The 15,551-nt window shown below is 39.6% G+C and overlaps 1 protein-coding gene across 4 annotated transcripts in view; it reads right to left on the bottom strand.

The window, feature by feature from the left end:
* The window catches only part of LOC117360129 (loricrin-like), a 132,843-nt gene that overhangs the window by 49,563 nt on the left and 67,729 nt on the right, over positions 1 to 15,551 (bottom strand). For 3 of the 4 annotated variants that reach the window (XM_033943834.1, XM_033943837.1, XM_033943835.1), the window contains exons 5-6: positions 7,621 to 7,740; positions 7,383 to 7,502 (exon numbers count right to left, since the gene is read on the bottom strand). In XM_033943834.1, the coding sequence (XP_033799725.1) occupies positions 7,383 to 7,502; positions 7,621 to 7,740 (240 nt within the window). Of the gene's footprint in view, positions 1 to 7,382; positions 7,503 to 7,620; positions 7,741 to 7,858; positions 7,937 to 8,054; positions 8,166 to 8,671; positions 8,792 to 9,446; positions 9,564 to 15,551 lie in introns of those variants that run through there. The other variant, XM_033943836.1, reaches the window with a different exon arrangement.

Here is a 15,551-nt window from a genome sequence, read left to right as displayed (position 1 = left end):
GCTTAGATTGTGATGTCATAATGCCTCATTCCACCAATGCCTAAGCTCTGTCCTCATCAGAACAAGACTCAAACACTTTAAAATCGTAAGTGTTCGAGACTTGTGCGGTTAAGGCAAAGCTTACAGAAATGGGGTAAGGACAGGGATAGTGACAAAACTTGTGGGGACGGAGCAGGGGGATTGAGGTCCTGTGGGGACAAGGAAAAATTTGTCCCAAGTCATTCTCTAATGTACACCCAGTATCTTAGACCAGTTCATATATCTTTTTCAACTGTAATTTGCCTTCAGTTTATTCACCCATCTATTTATCTCAATTGATTTTGCATTACACATATTTGTCTCGTCTATATATCTCTACTGCATATAATTCCCTGACTATAAGTGAGATGTTTCATTGTGTTGTATAAATAGCATTAACTTCATATCTATGTTATTTCAATGTTCTTCCATGCTGTCTATTATAATGAGAGGGAGTCTATAGGATGTTACCTCTCTCCCTAGACAGTACTCCCTCACAGTGTCAGAGCCTATGGCTTGACTGCCCTGGGTAGGCCCACTCTTGCTATTAGAAGCTAAGCAGGGTCTGGCCTGGATGGGAGACCACTGGGGAATACCAGGTGCTATAGGCTGCAGGGCCCTATGTTGGGCAGCAGCAACATAGTGGAGCTGCACCCTGGGTGGGAGAAGGCAATGACAAACTACTCATGTGCCTTGAAACATCTCAGGAAGGATTCCTCACTCTGCATGCAGCCATGAGTTGATGGTCAACTTGAAGGCATATATATATATATACCGGTATACACACACATGTCAGAGCCACCTTAAAACTTACCCTCCCACCCGGGAGAGAAGTGATATGGGAGGGCTAAATCCAGGAGGGCATGGTCCAGGAAGTATATAAGCTAAGACCATATATAGGTTTAGGAGGCCCAGAGGGAAACAGTGACACCCAACAGCATACAGTTATACTATCTTCAGTAAATATCTTCTTAAAGACATTAATTAATCCAAATAAATAAGAAATATATTAAGAAATCAACAGAGAAATGTGATATGCTTAGGGATTGCTTTAATATGTCAGGGAAACTACATTTAATCTACTGATGAATTTTGATGACAAAACAATGTTGGGATTATTATTAAAGATTAATCTTTTGAAATTAGAATGATTGCCAATTTAAATGCAGGAGGTAATATGCTTGATTCTGATTTGTGGAAAGGGGAGTTGCAGTGTTGCCCATTCACTTCTTGGATCCACCGGTGCTTTGACATCCACCTGGAACAAGAACCACAGAATTAGTGGATCACACTTTCTAAGGCTTTCCTGTATACTTCCCATTACTTCCTTTCCTATGTAAGGATTATTTATGAAATTTTCTTGTAATTTGATGCTTTCATTCATTTATTACATCCATCACACACGAGAAGAGCACTAGGCTTCTGCCATCAGCAAAGATTCACATGATGAAAATTAAGGAAATAGACAATTATGATTGCTTAGGTTGCCTCTTACTTTAATTCTCTCCTAATATGTAAATCCCTTTCCTTTTTTATTTATTTATTTATTTATTTTGTATTTCAGACTTTTAGAGAACTAGCAAGCAGGGAAACAATATTTTAGGTAATCCTGGATACATGAATAAGGAAAGGATAGGAAGGATGACTAAGATAGGTACAGGGTTTTTTTTTGTTGTTGTTTTTTTTTTGGGGGGAGGGTTGGGATACAAGAAGATTGGAGTTAGACACAAGTGTCATTTTTGCTATTACAGGGGTGCTCGCTTTCCACTGTCTTCAAGGGATTTGCAGAACATCCTTGGGGGCCTCTTCCAGGGGCCAAGTTTTACCATCACCATGTTAAAAGTGGCTTTTTTAAAATTATACATGCTTTTCTACAGCTAGGAACATGTGAAGTTCTCAGCCTTGGCAATATTTTCTAATATTTATTTAGAAGATACAGATAGCATTTGCATTTTTAGATAAATATTGCAAAAAGAATGGCAATATGCCTTGAATTTGTTTTAACAGCCACATTTGATACTGTTGTTCATGAGATCCTGCTTTTTAAATTAACGCTGGGTTTTACTAAACAGTGCTAGATGTTTTTAGCATGAGCCAGTAGGCTCTGACTCTAAAAACCTCTCACGCCATTTCGTAAAAGGAGCCCTAAGTTCTTTGAGCATAGCAGGAACAGTTCTAAGATGGTTTAAAGAGTTTTTGATCAACAGGTCTTACCAAATTAAAATGGATGACTATCGTTTGCTTGGAATCATTTAGGTGAGGTCCCCAATTTTGTTTAATGTTCATATGACCTCTTTAAGGACAGTTTGCAAAATGTAGAGGTTTTACATTATTTATATGTAGATGATATTATTATTTTTCCATTTACTACCTTCTTTGACAAAACTCGAAATTAACTGAAATTGTTGAACAGTTTTGAAAGATGGTCCAGTTTCAATGATTTGAAATTAAATAAAGATAAGACCAAATTACTAAGGTTGAGCAATCTCAACAGATTGATTCCTTAGTCTTTGACCCTTTCTATGCACCTATCTTTATAGGTGTCTAAATCAGCTAAATTTATTGGATTTAGTTTAGATACCAATGAGCTGGTTAAGAAACTTCAGACACTGCAAAATGATTCAGCACTTATGATCTTTAAGGGCTTCTTTTACTAAGCCGCCCATGCTAGACCTTACCACCAGCATTGAGCTGGCGTTTCTTCTAGCCGCGTAGCATAGGTTTAGCGCACACTAAAATGCTGCGTGGACTAAAATGGCTAATGCAGCTTAGTAAAAGGAGCCCTAAATGTCATAAATTTATTTATTTTAAAAATTTCTATACCATCAAATTCCTACGCGGTTTACATAATATGCACATACATAATAGCTAAAACAGCACAAAAGGAGCAAATCATCTAAAATTTAAAAGCACAGTGTTTCCTGACAAGTCAGACCTTATAAAAAAGCATTTACAAACAATGGGCTCCTTTTATTAAGCTGCGTTAGCGTTTTTAGCGCACGCAGCATTCTAGCGCACACGAAACCCGTTCTGCGTGGCTAGAACTAATGCCAGCTCAATGCTGGCGTTAGCGTCTAGCGTGCGTGGCAATTTAGCTTGCGCTATTCCGTGCGTTAATGCCCTAACTCGGCTTTGTAAAAGGAGCCCAATGTGTTTTGAGGAGCTTCCTAAAAAGTTCCTCTATCAGCACATTTTCTCAGCTGCCCTATCAGTGAATTCCATCATGTCACTCCAGCACAACAAAAAGTCATTGCACAAGTTTTGACCTTTCTCGGATTAACATGGTCCTTTAACAGAGCAGAATTTTCAGAATGTAATAATCTTTTATGCTGATAAGTAATCATCTTACTCTTAAAGTACTCTGGGATTATGCCATTCAAAAATTGATGACAAATCATTGCAGCCTTGTACTGTACTCTAAATGCTTTATGTTGATTCAATTGCATTGGCTTCCTATAGGAGCTCAAAAATTTTAATTTAACCTCATTTTACTAAGCCGTGATAGAGGCTTTTATTATGGCCAAAGGCGCTAATTGCTCCGATACGGCTTCGACACTCTTAGAATTCCTATGAGAGTTATAGCATTTAGTGCCCCAGACTGCGGTAAAAGCCTCTACTCCAGCATAATAAAAGAAGGCCTTCATTTTTTGAGGGAGCTGGATCAGAATATACGATTCAATTATTCTCTTTTTCAGAAATCTTAAAACTCTATTGTCTTGTTTTATCTGTTATATAATTTTCTTTAACATAAGGTATATGTATTTCAGAATCCTTAAAGGTTCTTTTGGTTTTCAAATTGTCCAGTATTGGATCTCTATTATAATAAGTCTTAGAAATTTGAATTCTTATCCTCTTTTCCTATACTTCTTTAAAATCATATTTTTTCCTGAAATGTTGATCTTAAATAATATTTATTTATTATATCTCACAGTTAATTTGCTGGTTGCTTTGCAATATACTACTGCTATGTAATCCACTTTGGACCTGATGGGATTCAGTAAAATATAAATATAAGATTAGATAAAAGATGGATATTGAACCAATGAAAAGGTTAGTAAGGACTCCTGAGGAAGTCATATGCTGCCAAAACACGGAAAGTGTTGGGTCCCTAGTATATCCATTCAATTTAGTTTTCACTGCCTCATCCGTTTTAATAAAGTGATTTCATTTTGGACCCCTGCTCTTATTCTGTTTATTTGTGGCCCTTCCACTTTATGTATTTTGTCTCTGATAGGTTTAGTTTAGCATAGCATAAAGTGGTCAGGCTCTTATTCAAAATAAAAATAAAATGTGGATCTATGTGGTACAATGATAGTTAATAAAATCCCAATGGATATCACATAAAATATCTTCATCATTATATTAACACTATTGAGGAATTTCCTAAAACCAAGCCCAAAATATGTGAATGTTTTATATTGTTTATAAAATGATAATAATGGTGATTATACAAAACCTAAGACCCTTACCTTGGCCTTTGTTTTGGGATGACTCATAAGATCCACCCTGTGAGGTCTGACCACACTGTCCTCCATCATTACCACTCTTGGAAGATGACCTTGTCTCTAACCATGCAAAGCACAACAGAGGAAGAAGAATGATTTTGTTAGTCTTTTGCTCTGTCTGCATATTCATTCAAAGCTATTTTTAGATCTTCCCTGTACACTATGATTCCTTCTATCACTTATCATGAAGGGACTCTAATTCTTGACAATAAGTTTCACTCTTTCAGTTATAATCTGGAGTCCCTTCCTCTTTGAGACAGCGAATGATGATGACACAGTATTCTAATCTCAAATGAAATGAAAATATAAAGAAGAGTTTCAAAATCACAGCAATGCCTCACAAATTTGACTTGTTTTTCAGCTCACAAGAACGCCTTTTATCCGGTTGTAATCCCTATGGTTCCCTAGAATGTGGTTTTAATACCTTAGGACCCCTGAGAAAGTAGTGGGTGTTTTTCAAAACACGGACAGTGTCAGGTCCCGGTTTATCATCCAATTGGGCCATATTTTGGATGTTTTTATTGTAATTCACAATGACATGTTATGAAAAGTGGAATATCAAACTGTATTAAGCTATAAAATAGAGCCATAGAGCATAGAGCCATAGAGTTGCTGGAAATTCTTGGGACGTGTTTACTAAAATATAAAATAAAAATAAACTACACATAATTATACTATTTTATCATTTTCATGCATAAATGTGGTTCAAGTCAACTTCTACTTAGGCTCCGTCCATGTGTATACCCACCAGGAATACTGATATTTGCACTCATGTATACAGATATGCACATGTATGCTGATATAGACATGTAAATTCTGGGTTTCTAAATATTTGTGCCTTTCTTATAAAACTACTCTTATGGATTTAATTTTTGACTCCCCTTGTAATTCCTCCCATTCCACCTAGAATTGTGTGGATAAATTAGCATTGGGCTCAAAATTGATTTGGAATTGATTTAGGTGGCTAACTCTGAAATTAACCAAATAAATCATTCTGAATATTCGCTTGCAGATTAATCATTATGTTTGCTATAAATTTCTGAATGCAGCTACCTTCAAAGATCTTGCAACAGATTATGAACAGGTTCTATGTAAAAAAAATGTTATGACGAATTAACACTTACGGGTATAAGATTGTCCTTTGTCTTGGCAGGAGCCACTTACTGTACTTTGAGAGCTCTGTGAGCTCTGACTCCATTGTCCTCCAGAGCCGCTGCCATGGCCACTTGTGGATATTTCTGAAGAACAAAACACAATATGAATTATGACTTTTTGAATGTTTAGTAAAGCCTATTTGAATATAAGAGTCCATGTGAACATGTCAGCAAGTCTCCCCAGCTGACAGAGCCGCATATAAGTACAGCAACGTAAAAGATAAGTGTTGTTACTAGGGGCTCCTTTTATCAAGCCGGGGTAGCGGGGTTAACGCGCTCAACTTTTCATCACGCGCTAACCCCTGCGCTGGGCCAAAAACTACCGCCTGCTCAAGAGGCGGCGGTAGCAGCTAGCACGGCCGGCGGTTTAACACGCTATTATGCGTGTTAAACCGCTAGCGCGGCTTGATAAAAGGAGCCCTAAGAAAAGAAATATATATAATAATAGTTTAAAAATAATTTTAAAAAAGTATAACTATGGATCACATGACGATCTCAAGCAGCTACTCCTTAACAAATAAGAAAGGATTGCTGCATCAATATCCAATTATCCATAAGGAAGTAATTAAAATTCTTTGAACATTGATTAGGATCACACATTATTGATGAGGATAGATGTGTATACATATATGGGTGGCAATTTAAGTTTATAACCAACTGGTTACTTGTTATTTGAATATAAGAGCATTCACAGCTTCCTGGATATAGTCGTCATAACTACAGTCCTTGGTCAGAAGAAACAAACCACAATTCTCTCTTCAACTTGGCATACATGCAGCTTGAATTTTGAAACCAGATGTCTTTATCTGAGTGATAGGTAGAGCTTCATTCTGCCCAAAGACTGTAAAAACTGACCCTGCATCACAGTCATTTCAGATGATCTAGAGCAGTGGCTTCCAACCCTGTCCTGGAGAACCACCAGCCAGCCGGATTTTCAGGCTAGCCCTAATGAATATGCATGAGCGAGATTTGCATTTAGTGGAGGTGATATGCATGCAAACCTGCCTTATGCATATTCATTAGGGCTAGCCTGAAAACCTGACTGGCTGGTGGACCTCCAGGACAGGGTTGGGAACCGCTGATCTAGAGAATAGCAGAGGGACAACTTATCATTGGGCCTTTGGGCCAACTCTAGAACCCTAAATATACCATTAAAAATAAACCATGTGCCTTTTATCTTGAATGAAATTTAATAACAGCACAATGTCATTATCAGAATCAATTTTCATTGTACTAAAAAGTTTCAACATCTATGAATGCAAACATCTTTAAAGACAGGAGGCAATATTCAAAGGAATTTAACCAGGCTGAACTGGCAGGCACTTAAATGTGTTGTACAGTTGAATATTTCCCAACTAGCCATTCCCTAATTGTGTGGGTTAAGAATGGGTTGGGGGAAGACTGAGCCACAGGTTGATAGTTATGTTTCTCTTCCTTTCAGGGACGATAAATGGTACCAATAAAAAATCCCAGAATTCATTCTTTGTACAGGAGCTGAAATTAGCTTTGGGCCCACACCGCATTCTAAAGCATGGCTTTAAACTATGAACCTTTAAATTTGAATTATAAAATTGAATTGCCAGTAACAGAATCATCTATCCATGTATTAAAACGTTTAGAATGACATCCCCAAAGATAATACAGATTTTTTTTTTTAAGTGTTTCTATGCAAAAAATAAATTGATTATAATGAATAGAAACTTACGTCCAGAGGATTGACCTCCCTGTTGGCAGGAGCTGCCTCCTCCCTGAGAGATCTGTGAGCTGTTTGAGCTCTGACTCCACTTTCCTCCACAGTCACTGCCCTGGCTAGTTGTAGTTGTTTCTGATGGCCCAGAACAGAAAAACAATCATGATTCTATGAATGTAAACATCTCTAAAGATCACACTATAATTTTAAAATAATTTCTAAGGAAAATGAATTGCAATGAATGGAAACTTACGTCCAGAGGATTGACCTCCCTGTTGGTAGGAGCTACCTCCTCCCTGAGAGATCTGTGAGCTGTTTGAGCTCTGACTCCACTTTCCTCCACAGTCACTGCCCTGGCTAGTTGTAGTTGTTTCTGATGGCCCAGAACAGAAAAACAATCATGATATTATGAATGTAAACATCTCTAAAGATCACACTATAATTTTAAAATAATTTCTAAGGAAAATGAATTGCAATGAATGGAAACTTACGTCCAATGATTTGAGAGCTCTGTGAGCTCTGACTCCCCTGTCCTCCACAGCCGCTGCTCTGGACAGTTGTAGATGTTTCTAAAGGACCAGAACAGGAAAAGAGTCGTGATTCTATTAATGCAATCTTCACTAAAGATCGCACAAAATCTTTTAAATAATTTCTTATGACACTGTATCGCAATGAATGAAAACTTACTTCCACTGGATTGAGTATTCTGTTGGCAGGAGCCAGCTCCACCCTGAGAGCTCTGTGAGCTCTGACTCCACTGCCCTCCACTGCCACTACTCTGGACAGTTGTAGATGTTTCTAAAGCACCAGAACAGGAAGAGTCATGATTCTATTAATTCAAACTTCACTAAAGATCGCTCAAAATCTTTTAAAATAATTTCTTAGAAAACTGCACAGTAGTCCCCCTATATTCCCGCGAATCTCGAAAAACCACGAATACGGTTTTTCATGGGGGAGCCTGAAAAGGGCAGCAGGAGAGCAGCCGGAGTGCCGCGAGTGCAGGAAATCACTCGGGTTACGCTCCGACCACCTTTTCCTGCAGTAAGTCGGGCCTTATCCAATCAGGAGCTGCGTGTCAAAGCAGCTCCTGATTGGATAAGGCCCAACTTAGTGCAGGAAGAGTCGGTCGGAGTGTACCGTGAGTGATTTCCTGCACTCGCGGCGCTCTGGCTGCTCTCTCCTGCCTCTCCCGCTGCCCTCTCCTTGGCGGTTCTCAGTCAGAAAATACCGCGAATGACTGGGACCACGAACCGCCGACCGCGAACTACCAGGGGAACACTGTATTGCAATGAATGAAAACTTACGTCCAGTGATTTGAGTCGTATTTTGGCAGGAGCCAGCTCCACCCTGAGAGCCCTGTGAGCTCTGTGAGCTCTGACTCCACTGCCCTCCACTGCCACTGCCCTGGCTAGATGTAGATGTTTCTGTTGACACAGAAAATAAATAGAATCATGATTCTGTGACATTTTGGTATTTGCTTAAATATGGATTTTCCCCACATTTTTAACTTTTTCCTATGTAGACAACCTCATCATAGCAGCAGTCCTTAGGTAGAACCTGCAAACTTAATTTTTTTAAACTTCTACATATCGTACCAGAAACTATAAATGATACCTCTTCTGGGTCTGCAAATTATCCAAGTTTTCCACAGACCTCTATGCTAGTTATTATTATTTGTTTGAATTTAATATTTATTTATTCAGTTTTCTATACCGTTCTCCCAAGGGAGCTCAGAATGGTTTACATTAATTTATTCAGGTACTCAATCATTTTTCCCTGTCTGTCCCAGCGGGCTCACTATCTACCTAATGTACCTGGAGCAATGGGGGAGATTAAGTGACTTGCCCAGGGTCACAAGGAGTAGTGTGGGTTTGAACCCACAACCCAGGGTGCTGAGGCTGTAGCTTTAACCATTGCACCACACACTATTGCATATCTACAGTGATATTGAGCTAATAAGAGATCTAGAAGATTATAATTTAAATGAAATATAGCTATTTAATCTTAATTAAAAAATAATAATAAACACTGCATCCTTAACAAAATCAAGTTATTGAATTATAATGAAATGAAACTTACGTCCTTTATTTTGGCATGAGCTGTTGCCTTGTTCCTGTTGATTCCACTGGCTACTTCCCTTGGAAGACATGGTTGTTTTTTTCCTGTTTAGAACAGTACAGACCCAGAAGAGAGATTCTTTTTAGCTTTAGACTTGTCTTTATGAGCATGCATTTATATACCCAGTTACTGTCACTCCCTGTGTCAAATGTCATGTGTGCCTTGGTGGAGTCTTTGAATAGCGAATAGGAGTTTAGCATCACCCATTTAATTTTGTTAATTCTTTAATTATTCTCTGACTCAAAGGTAAGGTGGGTATCACCGGTGTAAGTTCTTAATTTGATATTTGAAATGACATGATGGCATGCTTCATACATAATCTGTACCTTGTTACTTTTTTGGGGGACTAATTATTTTCTAAACAGAGCCCATTGTAAATATTCAAACCAAGGTATGAGCCTGCATTCAAATTCACAGAAATGTGTTTGCATGCATTTAAAGGGCAATTCTTTAAGTTAAGCACTCATATTTACATGCCAGTTACACACATGAATATTTAGGATATAGCATTTTTACACATATAGGTATGTCATATTTATGTGCAAAAATGCTAGCATGACACCTTATAAGCAGCACAGTTTTCACCATGAGCCACCATTAAGATATCGTATTTTACCACTGATTTCTGCTATTTTAGCACAGATCTTATTTTATCTAATGAAATCTAGTTACTACTAATTGGGGTTATGCAGATTGTTGTTGATTGTGTTCTTGTTATCTACGAACCACCTATGTACTTGTTTTTTATTGTACTGTATTCTTATAAATTCAATAAAAATATTGAACATTAAAAAAAAGCAGAATAACTTCATTATAGCCCTTGGTGATAACTTCTCCCCTAAAAATACTCTTTATTTTTCTTCTTGATATATTAACATTTATGTAGTTTACATTGTTATTTAACAGAACAATATTAAAATACAATATCTGCTTAACTTACTCCCCCTTTTACTAAGCTGCGGTCTAATTTTCTACTGCTGCTTAGAGCGCTAAATGCTCCGACACTGCTCCAATGCTCATAGCAATTAGCACCCCAGACTGCGGTAGAAATCTCTACTGCAGCTTAGTAAAAGGGGGCTTTACTTAGAGATCCTTTTACCAAGATGAACTAACCAAATTTATTGAAGCTACCTATTAGCATACACTAAGGCCAAAATGCTATAAACGGTCTGCCAATTGTAGGCAGCCAAAAAAAACAAAACTCCCGAGACAGGCCGCCAACATTGGAGGCACATCCAGGAGCCTAGGAAGGCATGAAAGCCCACCTAAGCTCACCTAAGGCTAGGCATGGGCGTGGCATGGCCCGGAGGTAGCCTTAGGCGGACCTAGGTAGCCATACGTATCTCCCTAGGCAATCTGTAGACACATATAATGCAGGCCAGCAAAATGCTGGCCTACACTGTAAGCAGACGCAGCTGCTGAGATTATCGCAGCAAGGGATCTCCCTGCCATGATAAGTTTAGCAGCCACAGCTGTGGTTGCCTGAATCCTCCCCCCATAAATCACCGGCAGGAGGGATGCCCAATCCCTTTTGCCAGAACTCCCCAATCGATCGCAGCAGAAGGGATTCCCAAGACCTACTGCTGACATGAACTGCCCCCGAACAATCATGGCATGAGGGATATCCAGTCCCTCCTGCTGACACCCACCATGACCTCCCCAAACAATCGTGGCAGGAGGGATGCCTTGTCCCTTCTGCCCTGCACCCCCCAATGAACACACTCCAATGTTCCCCGGCAGTAGAGATGCCCAATCTCTCCTACTGGACTCCTTCCCCTCCCCCCACGCAACGATCGTGGCAGGAGAGATGCTCAATCTCTCCTGCCAGAACCTCCCCATCCCCAAATGATCACGGCAGCAGGGATGCCCAGTCACAAATCCCCCCAAACAATCAGAGCAAGAGGGATGCCCAGTCCTTCCTGCTGACACCCACCTGAACGATCACGGCAGGAGGGATGCCTAGTCCCTCCTGCCCAGCATCCCCAAACCCACCTCAATGTTCCCCAACAGGAGCAATGCCCAATCTTTCTTTCTTACTTTCTGTCAGTATTCAGTTCCCAGGTTCCTCTTTTCACTTCTCATTTACGTCAGAGATATTTTACACTTTTCTCTGATATATTTTACAGTTCTCCCATTCTCTTACTCTTTCCATGATCCCTTGTCTCTTCATATTGCTTTTTATCTTCTTTCTGTTTTCTTCAAATTAGAGAATGACACGTGGATAAATATTTCCCCTTCTCCACGGGAACTCATTTTCCTGTCCCATCTCGGCGAGTTCTTTTCCTGTCCCTGCCTCATTCCTGCAAGCTCTGTCCTCATCTGAACAAGCCTCAAACACTTCAAAATCATAAGTGTTCAAGGCTTGTGCAGTTAAGGCAGAGTTTACAGGAATGGGGCAAGGACAGGGACCATGACAAAACTAGTGGGGATGGGTCAGGGAAATTGAGTTCCTGCGGGGATGGTGAAAAGCTTGTCCCCGTGTCATTCTCTACTTCAGATCCTTCAGTTTTTCAACCTTCTTCCCTTCTCACCTTCTTCTTCAATCTCTAGAAACTTTCTCCTTCTTTACACATATTTGTGTCAGACCCTTTTTCTATTTACACTCATTCTTTCTAGACTTAAATCCTTGATGCTTATTCACTTCCTAATGCCAAACAATTTTCTCCTCTTTTGCCCAGTTTCCTTCCTCCCTAGTTCCAAAAACGTTTTCTCTGTTTCCTTTGCCCCAACTCACCTCCTCTTCAGACACTCTTCATCCTATATAGTTACCCTTTCTCCACTCTTTCCCTTTCTCATCACTTTGTTCCTTCTACTCTTTCTAATCTAATCTAATCTAATCTAAACCTTAAGTTTATATACCACATCATCTCCATGAGAATGGAGCTCGACACGGTTTACAAGAACTTAAAATAGTGGGTAGAGAAGAAGAAAAAGGATTACATGAACTTATGTGTAGAAGGGGGGAGAGAAAGGGGGGAAGGATAGAGCTACAATTTGCTGAAAAGCCAGGTTTTCAGTTGTTTGCGGAATAACTGAAGGGAGCTCAGGTTCCGCAGCGGGGTGGTGAGGTCGTTCCAAAGACCTGTGATTTTGAAGAGAAGGGATTTTCCCAGTTTGCCTGAATAGTGGATGCCGCATGGAAAGGGGAAGGCTAGTTTAAGCCTTTGGGCAGTTCTGGAGGAGTCGGGACTGGAGGAGTTGAAAGACACTTCCTCACTCACGCCCTTCCTCTTGCTGACCCTCCCTCCATAAGATATTACTCCCTCATTCCCTTCTATTTCATGAAATTTACCACACACAATATTCTTCCAACCCCTTATCTCACACATATCCCTTTTTAACCCTCATACATAGATACTAAATTCCTTTCCTCTCACACAGTTTTCTTTTCTCTCATGCATTCCCTGATTTTTTTCTACCATGCCTCCTTCTTTATCTTCCTTTCCTTCTCTCTTCCATCTTTCCCTTCATGTTTATATATAATATCTTCTCTTTCAATTATGCTCTCCAGTTACTCTCTCTCCCCTTCATCTTATCCCACTCTCCCAGTATGTGCTCCAACCACCTTTGTTTATTCCAATTCATCGTTTATTCAACCCCTCCCCTATTATCTGTGTATAGTCGGCTTCTCCAGCGTTTTGTTTTCTGTTTCCTGCTCTTACTTTCCATTTGTTCTCCTCTGCTTCTTATCCAATGGCTAAACATACAGGATGTGAGGTTCAGGACTATTTTTGTTTTACTCTTTTGAAGCAGAAACAGAAGGCGCTTTGCAGCACTGAAGCCTTAGTTTTTATTTTTCTCTCTTTGGGTCAGGCTCTGCTGCCAGAGATGCGCACATTGACAGCCGCACAACTGTGAGGGAACAGAGCAATAGTGCGGCAGGGGGGAAGGGGAACCTGCAGAGCATAATTGGATTTGAGGTTAAGAGAATCTGGGCCAGATTTGATGACGTATAGTTTGGTTGCAAGGAATTTTTTGAGGTGTAACTTTTGTTACCTTGTGCCATCCCATAGTGATGTCTATGTGTCTATGGAGTCCAGGGCAGAAGCAAATTTGTGAAACAGGAATGTCTTTAAATTTCTCTGAAACTGATGATGATCACAATTCTTGATGAGACCAGTAAATGTATTCAAAACTTAAGCAGCCCTATATGAGAAGGATTGCTCTAGAGCAGTGGTTCCCAACCCTGTCCTGGAGGACCCCCAGGCCAGTCGGGTTTTCAGGATAGCCCTAATGAATATGCATTAGAGAGATCTGCATATAATGGAGGTGCCAGGCATGCAAATCTGCTCCATGCATATTCATTAGGGCTATCCTGAAAACCCGACTGGCCTGGGGGTCCTCCAGGACAGGGTTGGGAACCACTGCTCTAGAGTTCTTTTATAAATGAATAGACTTCTTTAAAGTCCTGAATTATTCTGCAGTGTTGCTGAAATATCATACTTTGTTCCATGAAGGTAAACATTTAGAATATACTTGAGCTATGAAATAAACAATTATTGTAATCTGCATTTAGAAAGAACAGGAAGATATAGGGGGTCATTTTCAAATACTAATGGTTAGCGCTATGAGCTGGTTGGGAGCCAGATAAGGAGAATCGGAAGGACTTGAACTGCCTACAACCTCTGGTCCCTTCAGATAAGTAATTTGCTTGTGCACATTGGTGACTTCCATCTTCTACTTGGAAACTACCAGTGACTTTCAAAGTCGACCTTGTTTTATCTACAGTAAAGTGCTGCCAATAGCTTTACTTGAGGCTTTTTTCTCCACTCTTTTCTGAAGTACAATAGTGTCTAGTGAAGGGTCACCAATGAGTTACTTATTTACATATGTTTTTGTTATAGTAACTGGTATGTAGTATCATGTCCTTATTTTACCCAACCGTTGAAACACAGAACTAAAAATCAAGTATTTGACCTGTTTCGGGTAAACACTTTTAACTGTGTAACTTCAAGCAGATCAATTAACATTCTTTTGTTCAGACTCATATTCCAACCTGTTTTGAGCTAGGACATTTTAACTATGTGTAGTAATTTATGTAGGGTTGGGTATACTGATGTTACTATTTTATATAGCGAATAAATGATTGCAGATAATTTCAAATAGCCTGCACAGTTGTGAAGAGCATGGTTAATCTTAGGGCAATTACAGGCAGCTGAAGAAGGCAAAATATTGTATATACTTTTAGAAGTGTCATGTGTTATGCTCTAATTCTTTACAAAGAGGAGTCAAAAAGACATTAAGAAAAATGGAGAGCACTGAGTCCTTTAAGACCCTATATTACACTTTACATTCCTGTGAATGATTCCCAAATACCACCTATTGCTTCCAGAAATCCCAAAATAAAATTTGCAATTGGAAAACCACAGCCCAAATACCTATTTCTTTTAATATGTTCTTCAAAAGATAATTCTAATAAAATCCCCACTACATTATGGGGCTCATGATCAAAACATCCAGATGTCCAAAAACCCATCTAAGTCGGCACTTGGACATCCCAATAGCTGAGATGTTCAAGTGCTGATTTTTGAAACCAAATTTCTGGGCATCCAGCAGAGCTTCTCATCCGCTGTGTGTGTAGACCTCAAATGGGCGTATTGGGAGGTGTGTTATGGGCAGGCATTGGGCAGACTTAGATCTGGATGTCCTGTAGCGATAAACAAAGCTTTCCTGGGATATCCTAGACCGAACTTATATGTTTGGAGTTACACCTGTTTTAGATTTGTCTAAGTGCCCCAAAGATACTCAAACTGACTAGATGACCCACCCTCCACACACTCCCCTAATGCTCACAGACCCCCCTCCCAACCCTAAAATATCCTATTTAAAGAATACATACTTGTTTTCAGAACAGCAACATCTAGAATGGGAAAGCCTAGTACAGCATCACATAGGTGTCTTAAGTATCCTGGTAGATAGGCTAGTGAACCATAGAGAGGAGGATCCAGGCCCATAGGACACTCTAACCACTACATTTATGGTAGAAAGTGTGAGGCCACCAAAACCCTCCAAAATCCTACTCTACTTCCATATAGATGCCATTTGCATCCATAAGGGGATTTTGGT

This window comes from Geotrypetes seraphini, chromosome 4 (genome assembly GCF_902459505.1).
Source record: "Geotrypetes seraphini chromosome 4, aGeoSer1.1, whole genome shotgun sequence".
NCBI lineage: Eukaryota > Metazoa > Chordata > Amphibia > Gymnophiona > Dermophiidae > Geotrypetes > Geotrypetes seraphini.
The sequence above is the reverse complement of the archived record's forward strand: the minus strand, read 5'-3'. Positions and strand labels throughout refer to the sequence as shown.